Here is a 24,168-nt window from a genome sequence, read left to right as displayed (position 1 = left end):
CCCAGCCGCTCTGCGGCATGTGGGATCTTCCCGGACCAGGACCCGAACCCGTGTCCCCTGCATCGGCAGGCGGACTCTCAACCACTGCGCCACCAGGGAAGCCCATCTTTTCAGTATTTTTAATACAATAAAATTGATGCTCAGAAATACTTCTTTAGAAGTTAGTTTTTTATTTGTATTTTATGTAGAAGAAAAGAAGAAGAAGAAGTCTAGTCATTCAAAAGAAAGGTCCAAGAAAAAGAGGAAGAAAAAATCATCTAAAAGAAAACACAAGAAGTATTCTGATGATCGTGACAGTGACTCTGATTCTGAAACAGACTCCAGTGGTAAGAAAGCCAACATCCTTCTGTGAGCCTTGCTTCAAAACTAGTTGTACTTCTTGAAAGCTTATTTTAGAAGCAGGTTCTTAAAAACAATGATAGCCAAGAGTTTTGAACACTCACTGACTTTGTGTTGGGCACCCTGCTAAGTGCTTGATATGCATTATTGCTATTTAATCCACACAGTCACTGTAGGACACATCTTAGAGATGGAGAAATGGAGGCCCAGAGCAGGTTATAAGTACCGCCCCAAGGCCACACAGTTGGGATTCAAACCTAAGCCGTGTGACTCCAGATTGGTTGTGTGTAGCTGTACAAGGCATGTGGCACCAAACCATGTTGGGGTTAGTCTGTGAGACGTGTGGTGCTAAACCAAGCCACAGGGGGCTGCCTCAGCCCAGTGGAGCAGCTCTTTTGTGAGATTCTCACACTTAGTGGGCACCTTTGTGCAATTTTCAAAAAGGTACACCATAGGGGACTCCCTCTGGCCAGCAGCTGATTTATGTATCACACTTCCTGTGGGGCGGCACATCACAAAAAAGTCACCTTTTTGTGCCCTCTCCTGGCTGATGACTGACAGAGGGTGCCTCCTCTGGGGACACGTTACACTAAGGCACCCCTTCCTCTGATGTCACCTGGGTTTCCTGGCCCTCACTGTCACCTTTCTTCCTCACTGCTGGAAGGCTGAGCTTTCTTGAAGCGCAGATCTGAGCATGGCGGTCCCTACTTAAAATCCTTCCGCAGTTCTCCATGGCCTTCAGGGTAAAGTCAGATCCCAATTGTAGAGGAATAACTGAGGACATGGAAAGGAGACGTGACCCACGAACCCCTCGGCAGACCGAGGGTTAGCGAGTAAGCCAGAACTGCAGGCAGTCCTGGATACTTGGGGCGCTGATCCATGAAATGACCTCAGTATAATCAGAATGATGGGAACACAAGGAAATGTCCTTGTGCTACTTTAGTAAAATCAGAATGATGGGAACACAAGGAGATGTCCTTGTGCTGCTTGTGAGCTCAAGGATGAAGCACGGCATGTCTTCAAGAAAGCCCACTGTTGCTTGTCTAATCAATAAAAGCATATATTGCTGCTTTGGCTTTTCTGGAATGTTAAAATTTTAAGTCTTAAGATGTAAACATAGATAATGCTTAAATAAAGGTCACCACAGCAGGATGAGACGGCGCTGTGTTGCCTGAGCGAGCAGCAGCCCTCTACTGCTGTGCTTCAGCACAGTTCGTCTCGTGTGATGAGCTGACTTTCAGCCCTGTCATAAGAAAACTGCAACACCAGTTGATCTCTCGCATCACGTACCCTGTGGCTCTCCTGCAGCGTCCTCTTTGGCCTAAGGATGACTTTCCATCTCCTTGATACTGCACGTCCTTTCTCTTGACTCTGTCGCTTGATACAGAGAGTCCGTCTGCCTACAATGCCTAGCTGATGACTGACAGAGGGTGCCTCCTCTAGGGACACGTTACACTAAGGCACCCCTTCCTCTGATGTCACCTGGGTTTCCTGGCCCTCACTGTCACCTTTCTTCCTCACTGCTAGAAGCCTGAGCTTTCTTGAAGAACAAATCTGAGCATGGTGGTCCCTACTTAAAATCCTTCTGCAGTTCTCCATGGCCTTCAGGGTAAAGTCAGATCCCAATTGATCTCTCACATCACACGTACCCTGTGGCTCTCCTGCAGCGTCCTCTTTGGCCTAAGAATGACTTTCCATCTCCTTGATACTGCACGTCCTTTCTCTTGACTCTGTCACTTGATACAGAGAGTCCGTCTGCCTACAATGCCGGTCTCTCCCTGCACGCGGCTTGGCTTACTCATTGCTATGATGGGCATGCATTACTTTTGTAATGAAACTGATTTTAAAAAGAACTAGCTTAAGAGTCACCTTTTCCTGGTCAACCGTTCCTCAACCACTATCCCCAAATCAGCCTGATTTTGAGACTCCTCTGTATGCCCAGAGCACCCCATGCTTCCCTCTCACTCAGATTCTAGTTGCCTCTTTCCCTGTGTCTCCTCCACTAGAATGTGCTCCTGGAAAGCAAACCCTCAAACACACACATCATGAAAATACTCAAACATTGAGAAAACTAAAGGGAGTAGTAGTATTAATGCCATGTACAGTACTTGTCACTCAGGTTTAACATTTGTTAGCATTTTGACATACTTGTTTCAGATAGGGATTTTTTTGTTGAGATAGTCAAGGTAAAATGCACTAAATATTTCTGTCTGCAATGCTTTAAAAAATGACATTTTCCTACTTAACTACAATACCATTATCTCACCAGTAAGTTAATAATTCCCTATATCATCTAATACCTAGTGTGACTTTAATTTCTATGCTTCCAGTGCCTAGCACGGTTTGTGACATAAGCGTTTGAATGAGTGAATTTCTCTGATATAACAAATGGGACAGGAAAAGCATATTTATCTTGTCAAAGGTATTAACATGGGAACTTCTCAGGTGGCACAGTGGTTAGGAGTCTTCCTGCCAATGCAGGGGACTTGGGTTCGAGCTCTGGTCCAGGAAGATCCCATATGCCACAGAGCAACTAAGTCCGTGTGCCACAACTACTGGGCCTGTGCTCTAGAGCCCGCAAGCCACAACTACTGAGCCCACGTGCCACAACTACGGAAGCCTGCACGCCTAGGGCCTGTGCTCCGCAACAAGAGAAGCCACTGCAATGAGAAGCCTGTGTGGCACAACGAAGAGTAGCCCCTGCGCACTGCAACTAGAGAAAGCCCGCACGCAGAAACGAAGACTGGACACAGCCATAAATAAATAAATAAATCATAAATAAATTTATAAAAAGGTATTAATGTTTAGAGGTAAACTTTTTTTTCAATTTTAATGTGTTTTAATTTTCAGATGAAGATACAAAGGAAAGCAAAAAAAAAGCCCAGCAAAAGAAAAAGAAGAAACACAGATGATCAGGTTTTTTAATTTAATTTTTATTATGGAAAAGGTCAAATATATATACAAGTATAGAGAATAGTGTAATGATCTCCCATGTACATATCACCAACTTGAACAATTATCAACTTGTGAGAAGTTGCCACCACCTCCCAATTATTTTGAAACAAATCCCAGATATCATTTCATTTATAAACAATTCAGCATGCTTCTCTAAAAGAGAGACATTCTTTTTTAAACATAACCACATTACCATTACTATGCCTAAAAATTTAACAGTAATTCCTCAGTTTTTTATCACACTTCATTTTTATTTTGTTTTCTAGCCTGGCAGTTTCACATGAGGAAGACAGCATGAAGAAAGCCAAGGTCTGACCACTTCTTTTCAGTGATCTATTAATCTGGAATATTAATCAGGGCCTCCCTCTTGCTTCCAGCAGCAGTAAACCAAAATGTTCCCTTTTAGTGTTCAATCGTCAGATCTAGCGTCCTTTCAAGGACGCTGAATGAGACAAAATACATTTGAAGGCATAATTGTCACTTCTGAGCCGGGGAAGACACAACAATATGGCTCCTGTGGTGGGGGGAGGGGTGAAAAGGGAGAAGAGCCTCTTTCTGGCCTCAATGGAGGCACCTCTTGTGTTCCCTTTGAAGCAGAAGTTCCTTTGGGCCAGAATGGTTTGTTCCCCTATATCCTTCACAAAAAGGGAGGGTAGTGAACAGAATCTGGAGCATCTAGAACAAAACTAGGTGAATATTTGGATGCTACCTTCCCATAAAGCCCTATGAATAGTAATTTCTTAGGAAGGTTCCTTTAGAGTCCAGGCTTGTGCCTGAGCTCCTCATCATGAATGGAGCTTGGTCCCATTTTGCAGCACACTGTTCTCTCACTAGGGACTTTTCCCACCTCATCTTACATGTGTATGTATCTGAGAAGTGCAGGGTCTAGTGATAGTGCTTAGGGATGTCACCTCATGAAAAGAGACCTTCTTGACATTCCTTAGCAATTCTTACCCATATCATACTAACCCCATTTGGCACATAAAAACAAATATACAAGAGAATTCACATCTTTACTGAAAATACAAAAAATATGCCCTATTAAAAACACAGTGCACTGTTTTCATTTATTCAGTTCATTTATTAGGCATTTGGTGAACTGCTCTTGAGGTGCTATGAAAAATTTCAATCTGGCAAAAAAATACTTTGGAAAAACTCATAGAAAACATGTCTTACAAGATAGGGACTAGAAAATGAATGCTGATGACAGGGACCCATGCCAGGCCAAGCAAAGCTAAGCCAAAGGAAGGCATAGGTGGAGGAGGCAAGGGCAGACAAGGCAAGGATGGCATGGGTGGCCCAGGTATTTGGGGCTGCAGTGGCACCAGAGGAACCCAACTCCAGTTGGGTTGCAGAATAAATATGGCATTATAGGGTCCATCCAGGATTATGATGACAGGGTGACCCATGGCCACAGGGGATGTATTTCTGAGAATTAAACCCCTCTGATATCTCCAACACTTGGCCCTCCCATTCTTAAACCAAAACTTTAATCAGAGAGAAAAAAGGTATTGGTTTAGTATATTGAACAGTTAATGTCTTAATAGAAAAACACAACATGCAAATCTATGTGCTATTGATGAAATGGAAGAAACTATTTCATTATTGCTCAAATATCTTAGGAAAATTAATACTGCACCCCTCCCTTCAGCCCACCCTTAGTGATCATAGGCTATATGTGCCAAGCTCTGGTCTAGGCTTATTGCTTTGTTCCTGTCCTCCCACTTTTAGTATTCTTTAACTATTTTGCATGTCCTACATGCAAACCAGCTAGCGAATTGCACTGTGTCCTTGCTGTTAATGCTTTGCCTGGTAACAGGGTAAAGACATGTTAGTGTTCTGACAGCAGTCGAGCTGCCCTGCCCCTCCTCACTAGGGACAATGTCACCCTGGTGATGGGGGGAGCTGAGCATGGTAAAAACTCAACCCCTTTCAAAGTCATACTGAGGGAGGCAGCCCCTATTTTAAAACCCCATCTTCAGTCTGAAGTAAATAATTAATAGGAAGGAACATGTTGGATTTTTAGACAGAAGGCTTCCTTCAAGGATGACTAAGGAGTCATTCACCCTCTGAAACATCTTGAAAGTTAGAAAGGTGGTCTGGCAAGGGGGGCCCAGTGGGGTTTTGACTTGTCTTACTGGGACGTGAGAGTTGCTGAAGATCTGGTCACTGCCTTGATATCTTAGTCTTTAATGCTAAGGAAAGTTCAACCTAACTAGGTTCAACTCCATTCAAACCCAGTTTCTGCCCAGCCAATAATTCGGAGGGAAAGAGGCAGACCACTGTCAATTCTGCATGTGCCAACCCGCCCCCACCCTCCAGTCTTCATGGGCTCAGGACACTGTCAGCTAACCCGGTTCTACCTCCAGGTTCAGGATTCTGGATGGAAGGTGATGTTGCTGGAGTAGGTCCTGCCAGCCCTACTCCTCAACTAGGAGATCCCAACACCAACAAGAGTTCTAAGGCAGGAGAGTGGAACTAGGCATTTTAGAACAAGGTCAACAACAGTGTGGCACCCCCGTGTTCACTGCAGCATTATTTGCGATAGATAAGGAAACAACCCAATTGTCTATCTACGGATGAATGAATAAAGAAAATGTGTATACAGGCACATCTCAGAGATATTGTCGGTGTGGTTCCAGACCACTGCAACAAAGCGAATATCGCAATAAAGTGAGCCACATGGATTTTTTTGGTTTCCTAATACATGTAAAAGTTATTTTTACACTATACTGTAGTCTATTAAAGTATGCAATAGCATTATGTCTTAAGAAACAACATAAAGGGCTTCCCTGGTGGCCCAGTAGTTAAGAACCCGCCTGCCAATGCAGGGGACATGGGTTCGAGCCTTGGTCTGGGAAGATCCCACATGCCATGGAGCAACTATGCCCGTGTGCCACAACTACTGAGGCTGCACTCTACAGCCCACGTGCCACAACTACTGAGCCTGTGAACCACAAATACTAAAGCCCGTGCGCCTAGAGCCCATGCACCGCAACAAGAGAAGCCACTGCAATGAGAAACCCGGGCAACAAAGAGTAGCCCTCACTCGCTGCAACTAGAGAAAGCCCGTGCGCAATGAAGACCCAATGCAGCCAAAAATAAATAAATAAATATTAAAAAAAAAACCCACAATGTAAATACCTTAAAAATACTTTATTGGTGGGCTTCCCTGGTGGCGCAGTGATTGAGAGTCTGCCTGTTGATGAAGGGGACATGGGTTCGTGTCCCCGTCCGGGCAGATCCCACATGCCACGGAGCGGCTAGGCCTGTGAGCCATGGCCACTGAGCCTGTGCATCCGGAGCCTGTGCTCCGCAATGGGAGAGGCCACAACAGTGAGAGGCCTGCGTACCGCAAAAAAAAAATAATACTTTATTGGTGAGGAGCTTCAAGATGGTGGAAGAGTAAGACGCAGAGATCACCTTTCTCCCCACAAATACATCAGAAATCTACATGTGGTACAGCTCCTACAGAACACCTGCTGAATGCTGGCAGAAGACCTCAGACCTCCCTCCCAAAAGGCAAGAAACTCCCCACGTACCTGGGTAGGGCAAAAGAAAAAACAAAAACAGACAAAAGAATAGGGACGGGACCTGCACCAGTGGGAGGGAGCTGTGAAGGAGGAGAGGTTTCCACACACTAGGAAGCCCCTTCGTGGGCCGAGACTGCGGGTGGCGGAGCGGGGAAGCCTTGGAGCCATGGAGGAGAACGCAGCAACAGAGGTGCGGAGGGCAAAGCGGGGAGATTCCCGCACAGAGGAATGGTGCCGACCAGCACTCACCAGCCTGAGAGGCTTGTCTGCTCACCCGCTGGGTTGGGCAGGGGTCTGGGAGCTGAGGCTCAGGCTTCGGAGGTCAGATCCCAGGTAGAGGACTGGGGTTGGCTGAGTGAACACAGCCTGAAGGGGGCCAGTGTGCCACAGCTAGCCAGGAGGGAGTCTGGGAAAAAGTCTGGAGCTGCTGAAGAGGCAAGACACTTTTTCTTGCCTCTTTGTTTCCTGGTACACGAGGAGAGGGGATTAAGAGCGCAGCTTAAAGGAGCTCCAGAGACGGATGCGAGATGCGGCTATCAGTGTGGACCCCAGAGATGGGCAGGAGACACTAAGGCTTCTGCTAGAGCCAACAAGAAGCCTGTGTGCAAGCACAGGTCACTATCCACACCGCCCCTGCTGGGAGCCTGTGCATCTCACCACTGCCAGGGTCCTGTGATCCAGGGACAACTTCCCCAGTAGAATGCACGGCACGCCTCAGGCTGGTGCAACGTCATGTCGGCCTCTGCACCTGCAGGCTCGCCCCGCATCCGTACCCCTGCCTTCCCCCGGCCTGAGCGAGCCAGAGCCCCCGAATCAGCTGCTCCTTTAACCCCATGCTGTCTGAGCGAAGAACAGATGCCCTCCAGCGACCTACACGCAGAGGTGGGTCCAAATCCACAGCTGAACCCGAGGAGCTGTGCAAACAAAGAAGAGAAAGGAAAATCTCTCCCAGCAGCCTAAGGAGCAGCAGATTAAATCTCCACAATCAACTTGATGTACCCTGCATCTGTGGAATACCTGAATAGACAACAAATCATCCCAAATTGAGGAGGTGGACTTTGGGAGCAATGATATATATGTTGTTTTCCCTTTTTCTCTTTTTGTGACTGTGTATGTATATGCTTCTGTGCGTGATTTTGTCTGTATAGCTTTGCTTTTACCATTTGTCCTAGGGTTCTCTCTGTCCGTTTCTTTTTAATTTTATTAAAAAATTTTTTTCTTAATAATTTTTAATTTAATAACATTATTTTATCTTCTTCTTTCTTTCTTTCCTTTCTTCCTTCCTTTTATTCTGAGCCGTGTGGAGGAGAGGCTCTTGGTGCTCCAGCCAGGCGTCAGGGCTGTGCCACTGAGGTGGGAGAGCCACGTTCAGGACACTGGTCCACAAGAGGCCTCCCAGCTCCACGTAATATCAAACGGTGAAAATCTCCCAGAGATCTCCATCTCAACGCCAAGACCCAGCTCCACCCAACAACCAGCAAGGTACAGTGCTGGACACCCAATGGCAAACAACTAGCAAGACAGGAACCCAACCCAATCCACTAGCACAGAGGATTCCTAAAATCATAATAAGCCCACAGACACCCCAAAACACCACCAAACGTGGACCTGCCCACCAGAAAGACAAGATCCAGCCTCATCCACCAGAATAGGTACTAGTCTCCTCCACCAGGAAGCCTACACAACCCACTGAACCAACCTTAGCCACTGGGGACAGACACCAAAAACAATGGGAACTACGAACCTGCAGCCTGCGAAAAGGAGACCCCAAACACAGTAAGTTAAGCAAAATGAGAAGACAGAGAAAGACACAGCAGATCAAGGAGCAAGGCAAAAACCCACCAGACCTAACAAATGAAGAGGAAATAGGCAGTCTACCTGAAAAAGGATTCAGAATAATGATAGTAAAGATGATCCAAAATCTTGGAAATAGAATGGAGAAAATATAAGAAACGTTTAAAAAGGACTTAGAAGACCTAAAGAGCAAACAAACAGTGATGAACAACACAATAAATGAAATTCAAAATTCTCTAGAAGGGATCAATAGCAGAATAACTGAGGCAGAAGAACGGATAAGTGACCTGGAAGACAAAATAGTGGGAATAACTACTGCAGAGCAGAAAAAAGAAAAAAGAATGTGAAGAACTGAGGACAGTCTCAGAGACTTCTGGGACAACATTAAATGCACCAGCATTCGAATTATAGAGGTTGCAGAAGAAGAAGAGAAAAAGAAAGAGACTGAGAAAATATTTGCAGAGATTATAGTTGAAAACTTCCCTAATATGAGAAAGGAAATAGTTAATCAAGTCCAGGAAGTGCAGAGAGTCCCATACAGGATAAATCCAAGGAGAAACATGCCAACACACATACTAAACTATCAAAAATTAAATACATAGAAAACATTGAAAGCAGCAAGGGAAAAACAACAAGTCACACACAAGTGAATCCCCATAAGGTTAACAGCTGATCTTTCAACAGAAACTCTGCAAGCCAATAGGGAGTGGCAGGACATATTTAAAGTGATGGAGGAGAAAAACCTACAACCAAGATTACTCTACCCAGCAAGGATCTCATTCAGATTTGACGGAGAAATTAAAACCTTTACAGACAAGCGAAAGCTGAGAGAGTTCAGCACCAGCAAACCAGCTTTACAACAAATGCTAAAGGAACTTCTCCAGGTAGGAAACACAAGAGAAGGAAAAGACCTACAATAATAAACCCCAAACAATTAAGAAAATGGGAATAGGAACATACATATTGATAATTACCTTAAATGTAAATGGATTAAATGCTCCAACCAAAAGATATAGATAGACTGAATGGATAAAATAACAAGACCCGTATATATGCTGTCTACAAGAGACCCACTTCAGACCTAGGGACACATACAGACTGAAAGTGAGGGGATAGAAAAAGATATTCCATGCAAATGAATCAAAAGAAAGCTGGAGTAGCTATTCTCATATCAGAAAAAATAGACTTTAAAGACTATTACAAGAGACAAAGAAGGACACTACATAATGATCAGGGGATCAATCCAAGAAGAAGATAAAACAATTGTAAATGTTTATGCACCCAACATAGGAGCACCTCAATACACAAGGCAAATACTAACAGCCATAAAAGGGGAAATCGACAGTAACACAATTATAGTAGGGGACTTTAACACCCCACTTTCACCAATGGACACATCATTCAAAATGAAAATAAATAAGGAAACAAACTTTAAATGATACATTACACAAGATGTACTTAATTGATATTTACGGACATTCTATCCAAAAACAACAGAATACACATTCTTCTCAAGTGCTCATGGAACATTCTCCAGGATAGATCATATCTTGGGTCACAAATCAAGCCTCAGTAAATTTAAGAAAATTGAAATCTTATCAAGTATCTTTTCCGACCACAACGCCATGAGACTAGATATCAATTATAGGAAAAAATGTGTAAGAAACGCAAACACATGGAGGCTAAATAAAACACTACTTAATAACTAAGAGATTGCTGAAGAAATCAAAGAGGAAATAAAAAAATACCTAGAATCAAATAACACTGAAAACACGACGACCCAAAAGCTATGGGATGCAGCAAAAGCAGTTCTAAGAGGGAAGTTTATAGCAATACAATCCTACCTTAAGAAACAAGAAACATCTCAAATAAACAACCTAACCTTACACCTAAAGCAGTTGGAGAAAGAAGAACAAAAACCCCCAAAATTAGCCGAAGGAAAGAAATCATAAAGATCAGATCAGAAATAAATGAAAAATAAATGAAGGAAATGATAGTAAAGATCAATAAAACTAAAAGCTGGTGTGTTGAGAAGATAAACAAAATTGATAAACCATTAGCCAGACTCATCAAGAAAAAAGGGAGAAGACTCAAATCAGTAGAATTAGAAATGGAAAAGGAGAAGTAACAACTGACACTGCAGAAATACAAAGCAACATGAGAGATTACTACAAGCAACTATATGTCAATAAAATGGGCAACCTGGAAGAAATGGACAAATTCTTAGAAAGGCACAACCTTCCAAGACTGAACCACGAAGAAATAGAAAATATGAACAGACCAATCACAAGCACTGAAATTGAAACTATGATTAAAAATCTTCCAACAAACAAAAGCCCAGTACCAGATGGCTTTACAGGTGAATTCTATCAAACATTTAGAGAAGAGCTAACACCTATCCTTCTCAAACTCTTCCAAAATATAGCAGAGGGAGGAACACTCCCAAACTCATTCTATGAGGCCACCATCACTCTCATACCAAAACCAGACAAAGATGTCACAAAGAAAGAGAACTACAGGCCAATATCACTGATGAACATAGATGCAAAATTCCTCAACAAAATACTAGCAAACAGAATCCAACAGCACATTAAAAGGATCATATACTATGATCAAGTGGGATTTATCCCAGGGAAGCAGGATTCTTCAATATATGCAAATCAATCAACGTGATACACCATATTAACAAACTGAAGGAGAAAAACCATATGATCATCTCAATAGATGCAGAGAAAGCTTTTGGCAAAATTCAACACCTATTTATGATAAAAACCCTCCAGGGGCTTCCCTGGTGGCACAGTGGTTGGGAGTCCGCCTGCCGATGCAGGGGACACGGGTTCGTGCCCTGGTCCGGGAGGATCCCACATGCCACAGAGTGGCTGGGCCTGTGGGCCACGGCCACTGAGCCTGGGTGTCCGGAGCCTGTGCTCTGCAAAGGGAGAGGCACAACAGTGAGAGGCCCGCGTACCGCCAAAAAAAAAAAAAAAAAAAACCCTCCAGATAGTAGGCATAGCGGGAACTTTCATCAACATAATAAAGGCTATATATGACAAACCCACAGCCAACATTGTCCTCAATGGTGAAAAACTGAAACCATTTCCACTAAGTTCAGGAACAAGACAAGGTTGCCCACTCTTACCACTGTTATTCAACATAGCTTTGGAAGTTTCAGCCACAGCAATCAGAGAAGAAAAAGAAATTAAAGGAATCCATATTGGAAAAGAAGAAGTAAAGCTGTCACTTTGCAGGTGACATGATACTATACATAGAGAATCCTAAAGATGCTACCAGAAAACTACTAGAGCTAATCAGTGAATGTGGTAAAGTTGCAGGATACAAAATTAATGCACAGAAATCTCTTGCATTTCTATACACTAATGATGAAAAATATGAAAGAGAAATTAAGAAAACACTCCCATTACCCATTGCAACAAAAAGAATAAAATATCTAGGAATAAACCTACATAAGGAGACAAAAGACCTGTATGCAGAAAATTATAAGAAACTGATGAAAGAAATTAAAGATGATACAAATAGTTGGAGAGACATACCATTTTCTTGGATTGGAAGATTCAACTTTGTGAAAATGACTCTACTACCCAAAGCAATCTACAGATTCAATGCAATCCCTATCACACCACCACTGGCATTTTTCCCAGAACTAGAACAAAAAGTTTCACAATTTGTATGGAAACACAAAAGACCCTGAATAGCCAAAGCAATCTTGAGAAAGAAAAACGGGGCTGGAGGAATCAGACTCCCTGACATCAGACTATACTACAAAGCTGCAGTAATCAAGACAGTATGGTACTGGCACAGAAACCGAAATACAGATCAGTGGAACAGGATAGAAAACCCAGAAATAAACCCACGCACATATGGTCACCTTATCTTTGATAAAGGAGGCAAGAATATACAGTGGAGAAAAGACAGCCTCTTCAATAAGTGGTGCTGGGAAAACTGGACAGCTCCATGTAAAAGAATGAAATTAGAACACTCCCTAACAGCATACACAAAAATAAACTCAAAATGAATTAAAGACCTAAGTGTAAGGCCAGACACCATCAAACTCTTAGAGGAAAACACAGGCAGAGCACTCTATGACATAAATCACAGCAAGATCCTTTCTGACCCACCTCCTAGAGAAATGGAAATAAAAACAAAAATAAACAAATGGGACCTAATGAAACTTAAAAGCTTTTTCACAGCAAAGGAACCATAAACAAGACAAACAACCCTCAGAATGGGAGAAAATATTTGTAAATGAAGCAACTGACAAAGGATTAATCTCCAAAATTTACAAGCAGCTCAATACTGAAAAAATAACCCAATCCAAAAATGGGCAGAAGCCCTAAATAGACATTTTTCCAAAGAAGATATACAGATTGCCTAACAGACACATGAAAGAATGCTCAACATCATTAATCATTAGCAAAATACAAATCAAAACTACAATGAGATATCATCTCACACTGGTCAGAATGGCCATCATCAAAAATCTACAAACAATAAATGCTGGAGGGGGTGTGGAGAAAAGGGAACCCTCTTGCACTGTTGGTGGGAATGTAAATTGATACAGCCACTATGGAGAACAGTATGGAGGTTCCTTAAGAAACTAAAAATAGAACTGCCGTACGACCCAGCAATCCCACTAGTGGGCATATACCCTGAGAAAACCATAATTCAAAAAGAGTCATGTACCACAATGTTCACTGCACCTCTATTTACAATAGCCAGGACATGGAAGCAGCCTAAGTGTCCATCGACAGATGAATGGATAAAGAAGATGTGGCATATATATACAATGGAATATTACTCAGCCATAAAAAGGAATGAAACTGAGTTATTTGTAGTGAGGTGGATGGACCTAGAGTCTGTCATACAGAGTAAGTCAGAAAGAGAAAAACAAATACCATATGCTAACACATATATATGGAATCTTAAAAAAAATGGTCATGGAGAACCTAGGGGCAAGATGGGAATAAAGATGCATACCTACTAGAGAATGGACTTGAGGATATGGGGAGGGGGAAGGGTAAGCTGGGACAAAGTGAGAAAGTGACATGGACATATATACACTACCAAACGTAAAATAGATAGCTAGTGGGAAGCAGCTGCATAGCACAGGGAGATCAGCTCGGTGCTTTGTGACCACCTAGCAGGGTAGGATAGGGAGGGTTGGAGGGAGGGAGATGCAAGGGGGAAGAGATATGGGGACATATGTATATGTATAACCAATTCACTTTGTTATAAAGCAGAAACTAACACACCAATGTAAAGCAAGTATACTCCAATAAAGATGTTAAAAAAATAACAATAAAAAATAAATAAATTTCTGTTGTTTAAGCCGTGAAAAATAAAAAATACTTTATTGCTAAAAATGCTAACCACCATCTTGGGCCTTCAGCAAATTGTAATATTTCTGCAATAGAAACAGAGATCACTGATCACAGATCACTATAACAAATATAATAATGATGAAAAAGTTTGAAATATCACCAGAATTACCAAAATGTGACATAGAGACAAGAAGTGAGCAAATGCTGTTGGAAAAATGGCACCAGTGGACTTGCTTGATGCAGGGTGGCCGTAAATCTTCAATTTGTTTTAAAAAAAGAAAACACCACAATATCTGCAAAGTGCAATAAAGTGAAGCACAATAAATGAGGTGTGCCTGTATATACAGTGGAATATTTTTCAGCCACAAAAAAGAATGAAATCTTACACTTGCTACAACATGGATGGACCTTGAGGGCATTATGCTAAGTGAAATAAATCAGAAAGACAGATAATGTGTGATCTCACTTTTACATGGAGGAATCTAAAAGCAATAAACAAACAACAACCCCCCGTCAATTAAAGAAAACAAGCTCATAGGGGCTTCCCTGGTGGCGCAGTGGTTGAGAGTCTGCCTGCCGATGCAGGGGACACGGGTTCGTGCCCCGGTCCAGGAAGGTCCCACATGCCGCGGTACGGCTAGGCCCGTGAGCCATGGCCGCTGAGCCTGCGTGTCCGGAGCCTGTGCTCCGCAACGGGAGAGGCCACAACAGTGAGAGGCCCACGTACAGCAAAAAAAAAAAAAAGAAAAGAAAAGAAAACAAGCTCATAGAACAGATTGGTGGTTGCCAGAGGAGGGAGGTAGGAGAAATGGGTGAAGGGGGTCAAAGGTACAAACTTAAGTCATGGGGAGTGTAATGTACAGTATGGTGACTACAGTTAATAGTACTATTGAAAGTACTAATAGTACTAATTTGAAAGTTGCTAAGAGAGTAAATCTTAAAAATTATCATAAGAAAAAAAATTTTGGGTTTGGTGACGGATGTTAACTAGACTTATTGTGGTGATCATTTTGCAATATTTACAAATATCAAATCATTTTGTTGTACACCTGAAACTAATGTATATCAATTATACCTCAATTTAAAAAAAAGAGAGAAAAGGAGGTTCTTTGGGGTTCATGCTGTAGTTTGGAAATAGATGAGAACATTCTTTTTCCTTATTTTTTTCTTGTGGTTCCTTTTCCCTTCAGAACTCCATTAAGAGACCACTACGTAAACCCAGGAGAAGCAAGCCACCAAAACTTCAGTTTTTCTTTTCCTCTGAGTTTGCTTTGCCTGCTTGAGAAAGCAGAGGCCTGTGCCTCCCAAGCCCTGGCCAGACCTGACTGTGAGCCCAGCCCGTGGCCTTAGGCCGCCAGCACTGCTTTCCAGACCCCACCACCAGCTCTGCAGCCCGTGTCCATCACTGCCCTCACACACGCTCTCTGCAGCAAAGCTAATAATAAGCTCATCCTGATTTTTCCTCCTACCAATACTTCCTTGATGCAACCTAAGGTTTTCTGTGATCTCAAGTAGTCACCTCTTGATTCCATGACCTAGAAATAAGTCATCCCTGCTTGAGGAAATGAAAAGGAACTTCAGATTAACACAGGTCCAACTCTACCCTGAATTGACAGCCACCCCACCAGCACCAAAAAGTTCCACAAAACCCACTTGTTCCTAATTGTACCATCAAAAGGGAAAAAAGTCCTTAGATGAGAAGTTCCTCAAGAGAATATTCATTTATGCATTTGGTAGTTTCACAACATTGATTTTGTGTGATATCTCCAAGGCATATTTTGACAATATATTAGAATTCTCATTTTCACCCTTTTTGGGTCAGTGGAATTTTATCCATAATTGTTCTTTTTTGTTTTTGTCTTCTTAGACAACTTTAGGGCTACCACTCCCTACCTTGCTTTACCAAATGCTGAAAAACAACAGCAGGAGGACTTGAACTTTAAGTTGTCAACCCCATCTGTCTCATTGCATCTAAGCTAGTTACTCCTATAGTGTGTTCTCTGGACCAATTACTCCCTTGCACCAGTGCTGAAATGTTTACAGAATCACTCATTTTACCTCAGAGTTTATGCTTGGTTTTGAATATTTTAAATAATTTAGCACTGTTGAACCCTCTTATAACCCAGCTCCTCAGTGTATTAATGTAAATACTTCCAGGTCAGATTGAGTCCCAACATGACTGCATGGAAGATAGAAGTATTGCTTTAAGGAGGGCTAACATCCTCCCTAAAGGATACTTGTGTTAGGAGGACTTGAATTTTATTGGAAAAAACACATATCTATATATATTCAGATGGATAGATACCACAGGTGTAGGAAAAGTGGCTGTGTTCTATTTTTTCTTCTTTGGGAATGATGGGCAGTTTCCATAAACTGGAATTTACTGATCCCATTTACTACCCCTTAAAGCCCCCAAAGTTCAAAAACTTATTTTCCAATCATGGAAAAGGCAATAAAAACAAACAAACGTGAGAATGTCCATGACAAAGATGTCCAAGTCCCAAAGCAGGTTTTAGGATGGCTGCCCTGCCAGGTTGTTTTTTTCAGGTTTACTCACCTGCACCTTGGCTTCAGTATCATCCATGTGTCTTGCAAGCTCCTTTCTGAGAGAAGAAAATCACAAATGTTCAGTATTCTGAGATGTGGATGAAATTAAATATATGGATGTTATTTCATTGTTGTTTTAAATTTTCTATCCCCTTCATGCCCCCCACCACAGTACACTTTTCTGTAATACCCAGCTCCAGGCTCGCCTTAGCAGGTGGTTTTCCCTCCCACGCAAAATTTAATGGGACACCAAAAAAGTCAGTAATCAAGATAAATGATGTTTTAGTGTAGTATTTAACAAATACCAAAATTAGTGCAAAAATAGCCCATGATGAAAATATTACCAAAATTTAAACATAGGTAGACTCTGACCCTGCACTTGCTCCACCGTGCCTCATGCACGGTTCCAACAAAACGTTATTTACAAAACAGGCCTCCGGCCAAAGTTTCCCTACTTGATGGATTTAAATACCGCATGAAAATATTTACCTTGATGCCCGGTACGTATTGCCCCCACCCCAGAGTCCTGGGGGAGGGGCCCTGGTGGCCTTGGGCCCTCTAGGTGGCTTTTGGCTCAGACTCCGGAAGAGAGCCAGAGACACCCAGAGACAACCGAGCCCCCTGGAGAGCTAGGCACCTCCAGGGCTAGCCGCGTACTTGGGGAACACGGCGGGGTATCCAGTGCGGTGTAAAAGGCTCTCCATCCGTAGCTGCAAAGGGGTGAATGTGATGCGGTAGAAGCGCCGCTACCTGTCCCCAGGCTTCCGCCCCTCAGGGACCTGGGGAGGTCAGCTCCTGCTGCTGCTGCTTTGTGGGCTCCTGGCCACCGCCTCCTCGTCCTCCCCCGCCCCAGTTCGGACCACATTGCCTCCTCTTCACCTCCCGCTACCATCCATCGCTGAGATCACGGAGGGCTTCATATCTGAAAAGGGGGAAAGGCAAAGAGAGAGCCTATAGGGAGGCGAAGGGCCGTCACTGAGCCGCAGCAGCATCCCGTCCACTCGCCTCTCCCAGGGAAAGGGCATTTCCTGGGCTTTGCCAAAGCACCTGTCCCGGTCCGGGCACTGGCCTTGTGGTTCTTCCCGGTCTTCACGGACTCGGGCTGTGATAGCCAGTATCATCAAGGCTACTCCACTGCCCCGCCCCCATACGAGCCGAGGCTCCACGTCTTGAGTGCTGTGGATAAAGCTGCGCTGGGATCTGTGGGGATGCCCTCGTCGGGGATAGAGCTAGGGCCAGTGGCCAGGTCAGGTCCTCTTTTTGGCGCCTGGTCCCGGTTATAGCGTGTCTGTCGCAGGTGCAGTGCGTACCCGCTCATGGTTAGGTGCCCGCCCCCACCTGGCCTGCAGTGGGTGGGACCCGCTGAGGCGTGCACGAGGCCAGGGAGTGACCGTAGAGGGGTGCCAACTTGAGGCGGGGGAGGGGCATGGGAATGAGACCTCACTCACCCCCGGGGCCCGGGAAAAATGTTGGGAGAACATCTCTCGGCCTGGCCCCTAGATGGGCGCAGGCTCGTTGCCCTTAGTTACCCCGGAGCGAGAGACACAGAGGTGGGGCTGGAGAAAGCACACGGGGCCCCAGCAGCCCCAGCCCGGTCACCACCGTCGTGTGGGCTCTGAGCACGACTTGTCGTGTGGGCTCTGAGCACGACTCTCCCCCTAACCCCCCGAAAGTCGGTAACTAATGGATGGGACTCTGGTTCTGTTACATTCGCCCGCAAAGTCCACGAATCGGGTTAGTGGTTCATATGAAATGATCAGGGAGCTGCTTGCTCTGGCTCCCTGGGGCGCATTATAGTGGGAGCTTGGGGCTGTGTTTGCGGAGCACTCTGTGTGCTCAGATGCCTGCTGCAAGAAACCCAACCTGTCCCTTGCCGAATGCAACAAGTACTCCAGATTTGTACTAACCCACGTCAGAGTGCAAGTGTAGAACCCTGCCAGTGATCAGTGCTCCCAAGAACGTTTACAGTGCAAGGGGCCCTTCCTTCGACTTTGGACGTAACTGTGGAGCTATGCATCGTCCGCTGGACTCTGCTCCACACCTCTGGCTGCAGGTGCCCTACATAGGCGCATGTTTGCCCTTTACTTGGGCCTGTATTGTAGACCAGGGAGAGTTTCCATCTTCCCCATGCCGCCCTTTTCTCCTGAACCCCATCTCCCACCCTACCCCTCCCACTCTGTCTCTTCTCTAACTTCCAGAATTCCTTTTTTTTTTTTTTGGTAGCTTTCTCCTCTTTTTTTAAAATTTATTTTATTTTAACATCTTTATTGGAGTATAATTGCTTTACAATGGTGTGTTAGTTTCTGCTTTATAACAAAGTGAATCAGTTATACATATACATATGTTCCCATATCTCTTCCCTCTTGCGTCTCCCTCCCTCCCACCCTCCCTATCCCATCCCGCTAGGTGGTCACAAAGCACCGAGCTGATCTCCCTGTGCTATGCGGCTGCTTCCCACTAGCTAGCTATTTTACGTTTGGTAGTGTATATATGTCCATGCCACTCTCTCGCTTTGTCACAGCTTACCCTTCCCCCTCCCCATATCCTCAAGTCCATTCTCTAGTAGGTCTGTGTCTTTATTCTTGTCTTGCCCCTAGGTTCTTCATGACCTTTTTTTTCTGTTAGATTCCATATATATGTGTTAGCATACGGTATTTGTTTTTCTCTTTCTGACTTACTTCACACTGTATGACAGACTCTAGGTCCATCCGCCTCACTACAAATAACCCAATTTCGTTCCTTTTTATGGCTGAGTAATATTCCATTGTATATATGTGCAACATCTTCTTTATCCATTCATCTGTTGATGGACACTTAGGTTGCTTCCATGTCCTGGTTATTGTAAATAGAACTGCAATGAACATTGTGGTACGTGACTCTTTTTGAATTATGGCTTTCTCAGGGTATATGCCCAGTAGTGGGATTGCTGGGTCCTATGGCAGTTCTATTTTTAGTTTTTTAAGGAACCGCCATACTGTTCTCCATATTGGAATTCTTGTTCCCCACCAAGAAGGGCCAAATGAAAGCCAGGCCAGATTGAGGGTTTTATGGTTCTTCAAGAGGTGTTTACAGGTCCCCAGGGGCGTGTTAATATCCTGAATACTAAGAATAGCTTCTAACCATGGGTCCTGTGCTTGACATTGTACATGACTTATCCTATTTCTACCTTCACAATCATCATTATCATCATCCCCTTTTTAAAGAAATTACACCAGGGTGGAATGGCTCAACCTCACTCATAGACAAGCCCTGCCCTGCCCGGATGATGAAGTGGTTCTACTCACTGCACTTTCAGATGTGGCCCCTCGTCCACCAGTGAGTTGGAACAGAGAAGGAGGAGCTGGTAGACAGAGCCTGGGCTGCTGTGTCAGCCAACCTGCCTTTGAGGGGACAAGGGGATTTGATTAAGCAGCCTCTTAGGTACCTTTACCCTGGAGGACATTAATCATTTTTGTCATTAATTAATTCCATTTATAAATTCTTTAAATGTCTCATTCTTAATGACACTTTAGTGCAGGTGTGGAGGAGAAGAGGTGACGTGAGATTTGTGCACGCATCACTAATGTGCTCTTTGGAAGCTTGTCTTTGGGAGTAGCGGTTACTTACATCATGGGGAGTAACACTTTGGGATTGAATATTTCTAATAAAACTTTACAGATGACCACACCACACTGCTTTATATTCACCACTTCAGTCACTTTCTATTTATTTATGTATTCATGAGGGTCTGTAAGAGGGGAGATGGTTATCCTCTGGCAGTTCTCAACGAGGACAGGATGTTTTCCTGTGAAAATAATGTCCCTCCTGCCGCTTTTTGTACCTGCGAGCATCAGTCAGTAAGCCTATGTCAGCTGCTGGTATACAGGGCCCTGTGCCAGGCAATGTGGGGAATGTCACAATGCCTGACCCAGCCATCGTGCTGTGGGTTCTCAGTCTCGAGAGGCAGATCGGCCCACGCCAGAGAAGGAAGCCACAAATTATGGAGGCAGATCGCCCAGCCCCACCATTTACTCACTCTGTGACCCTGGGCAAGTTGGCTGACCTCCCTCTGTGCCTCAATTGCCACATCTGTAGAATGGATATCATGATGGTACCTGCCTTACAGTGTTGTGAGGTTTAAATAACGTAATAAAGATAAGGCCCATGGGCTTCACTGGTGGCGCAGTGGTTGAGAGTCCGCCTGCCGATGCAGGGGACACGGGTTCGTGCCCCGGTCCGGGAAGGTCCCACATGCCGCGGAGCAGCTGGGACCATGAGCCATGGCCACTGAGCCTGCGCGTCTGGAGCCTGTGCTCCGCAACGGGAGAGGCCACAACAGTGAGAGGCCCGCGTACCGCAAAAAACAAAAACAAAAACAAAAAAAAAGATAAGGCCCATGGTGAGCACTCAACCAACATCAGCCGATGCTCAAGTAAAGGGATCAAGAGTGAGGTCAGTCTGTATCCACGTCCGCACTGACATGAAGATGTCAGGTGAGGAGTTATTGGGAAGAACACAAGAATGTATACATGTAAAACATGTATAACAGTGCCTGGCACAGTAGGCAAGTACTTGAGCCATGAGAGCTATTGCTATTATATGTATTGTTATTTTCATGTTATTGATGAAAACTACCTCTGATTCAGAGATTCTTACCCAATTCACTAGCTAGGAGTGAGAATTGAGCCTGGATAGAGAGGATGGTTAGGAATTCAATATAGTACAGAGCCCAAGCAGAAAAGACTTGAGCCAAGGCCCTAGGCTGGGAGCAGGCAGGTATGTCCAGGGATCCATAGACTGTGCATGCTGGGAAATTGGAGTATCGTAGGACATGAGGTTGAAAGGGAAGGAATCAAGATGTGGCCGTGCTGTGCAAAACTGGCAGGTATTTATTATATATGTAAGGGGGAACCAGGAGATATTTCCAGCAAAGAAGTTACATAAACCCATGCATATTTTGGGAAAGTAACACAGGCTGCAGGGGGTAGGAAAGGAGATAGGTGGAAGCTAAAGTTAGGAATCAAGTAGGAGTTTGTTGTAATAGTAAGTTGTAAAAGTAAGCCCAAATGAGGGCCTGGCAAGGGGAACTGGACGAAGGGGAGAGTCAGAGCACTCATGGATTTGAAGATGATTAGAGGGAAGAGTGTTGAACAGCTCTGAAGTTTTGAGCAGGATGACTGAAGAACAGTGATACCATTGTGCAACTCAATGAACGCTTAGAAATATGATCCTGGCATTCAGGAGAGACAGCAGAGATAAAGACATAGGTTTGTAAATCATGAGTGTGAAGGGATGATGGTTGAATCCATGAGAGCAGAGGAGATCATAAAGGGATAAAGGGTAAAGTGAGAATTCAAGAGTGCTAAGAACTGGGCTTTGGGCAACAACTGCACCTTGAGGAGTGGGGAGAAGAAAAGTCAGCAAACAAGACAGAGAAGGAGCAGTTGGAGAGAGAGGAGAAAATCCCAAAGACTGCAGGTTACAGAAACCAAGAGAGGAGAGAAATTCAAGAAAGAGAAAGCAGCCAACTGTGTAAAGAAGTACGAAGAAGAAATAAAGAAGACTGAGACCTGGATGTGCTGTTTGGTAAGTCCCTACTGAAGTAAAAAAGTGTTTTGTAAGGGAGGAGTCATATTCAAGGGATTGTAGAGAAAGTGGGAGGAAGAAAAATAAAATAAGTTGGCTATAAACGTAGAGTACAATTTAAAGGAGTTTGACATCAAAACGAAAGCAAGGGTAATAGATGGTTAGTTAACTGTCACGTACAAATCTTTTTTTTTTCTTTTGAAAAATCAAAGGTTCTTTTGTCAGGCACAGTAATCAAAACAGCATGGTACTGGCACAAAAACAGACACATAGATCAATGGAACAGAATGGAGAGCCCAGAAATAAACCCACACACCTATGGCCAATTAATATATGACAAAGGAGGCAAGAATATACAATGGAGAAAAGACAGTCTCTTCAACAAGTGATATTGGGAAAGCTGGACAGCCACATGTAAATCAATGAAATTAGAAAACTCCCTCACACCGTATACAAAAATAAACTCAAAATTGTTTAAAAACCTAAATGTAAAACATGACACCATAAAACTCCTAGAAAAAACCATAGGCGAAACATTCTTTGACATAAATTGTAGTAATATATTCTTAGATCGGTCTCCCAAGGCAAAAGAAATATAAGCAAAAATAAACAAATGGGACTTAATCAACTTAAAAGCTTATGCACGGCAATGGAAACCATCAACAAAACAAAAAGACAACCTACTGAATGGGAGAAAATATTTTCAAACAATGCAACCAACAAGGGGTTAATATCCAAAATATACAAACAGCCAAGACATGGAAACAACACAAGCGCCCATCAACAGACGATTGGCTTAAAAGGATGTGATATATATATATATATATATATATATATGTGTGTGTGTGTGTATATATATGAATATTACTCAGCCATAAAATAGAATGAAATATTGTCATTTGCAGCAACATGGATGGACCTAGAGAATATTATGCTTAGTGAAATAAGTCAGACAGAAAAAGACAAATACTGCATGATATCACTTGTGTGGAATCTAAAAAATAATACAAATGAATCTATATACAAAACAAAAAGAGACTCAACAGACATAGAAAACAAATGTACGGTTACCAAAGTGGAGAGGGAGAGGGTGAAGGACAAATTAGGAATATGGGATTAACAGATACACTCTACTATACATAAAATAGATAAGCAACAAGGGTTTACTGTATAGCACAGGGAATTATATCCAATACCTTGTAATATAATAACCTATAATAGAATACAATCTGCAAACAAAAAACTGAATCACTATGCTGCACACCTAAATCTAACACAATATTGTAAATCAACCATACTTCAGTTTAAAAAATTCTTGGGCTTCCCTGGTGGTCCAGTGGTTAAGACTCCACACTTCCAATGCAGAGGGCATGGGTTCAATCCCTGGTTGGGGAACTAAGATCCCACATGCCGCACAGCGCGGCCAAAAAACAAAGAAACCATTCTTTTGTCATGTCTGTAATCCTGTATCTGACTTTCAAATTTGGGTATAAAATAAGATTCACCTAAACACAGTTGTAGGGTTTGATCAGAGAAGCAGAGTGAAAGACAATGAGGGAATTTATTATAGGGATTAGATCTCATGCAGTTGTGGGAGCTGAGGAAGAAGTCTATGAAAGGCTATTGCCTCTGCATTTGATGGTGGCCTGAAGTCAATGCACATATTCAAGGCCAATAGTTGGGCAGACAAGTGCATGTGAAATGGGGGAGAGCAAAGACCAACTGGAACCTGCAAGGATTCCCTTGAACCCATGAGGACAAACTAAAACCCATGAAGACACAAAACTCTGTGGACCCTATAACTGCCTCTTACTGTCTCCAATCTAGAGAAGGAACTGCCATCCTTTGCCACGGAGCTGCACACACACCCGACCCAGGATCCGGAGACGTTGGAGGAGATCTTGTGGGTGGAGTCACTGCGGGCCCCACTGCTGTCCCATGCCAAAAAGATATGCCAGAGGGTCAGTGCCAACGTGCACAAGTGGCAATAGCACCTGGTCTTATACCAAATTTCAGAACATAATGGCTGTGGCTTCACTTCTACCTCCCAAATCTTGCCCCAATTTTTCTTCCAGCCAACCCTAATTCAGGACAGG

General features: G+C 43.6%; 1 protein-coding gene across 9 annotated transcripts in view; it reads left to right on the top strand.

Moving 5' to 3' along the window:
- The window catches only part of LOC116747839 (pre-mRNA-splicing factor CWC22 homolog), a 40,939-nt gene that overhangs the window by 12,243 nt on the left and 4,528 nt on the right, over positions 1-24,168 (top strand). For 2 of the 9 annotated variants that reach the window (XM_032620391.1, XM_032620394.1), the window contains one exon: positions 15,151-16,630. In XM_032620391.1, coding sequence (XP_032476282.1) covers positions 15,151-15,310 — 160 coding nt within the window. In that variant the 3' untranslated portion in view covers positions 15,311-16,630. Of the gene's footprint in view, positions 1-188; positions 2,881-3,189; positions 3,256-3,560; positions 11,764-15,150; positions 16,631-24,168 lie in introns of those variants that run through there. The other 7 variants (XR_004348124.1, XR_004348123.1, XR_004348121.1 and 4 more) reach the window with 7 other exon arrangements.

This window comes from Phocoena sinus, chromosome X (genome assembly GCF_008692025.1).
Source record: "Phocoena sinus isolate mPhoSin1 chromosome X, mPhoSin1.pri, whole genome shotgun sequence".
Classification (NCBI taxonomy): Eukaryota; Metazoa; Chordata; class Mammalia; order Artiodactyla; family Phocoenidae; genus Phocoena; species Phocoena sinus.
Note: the sequence above shows the minus strand (reverse complement) of the source record. Positions and strands in the feature narration are given on the sequence as shown.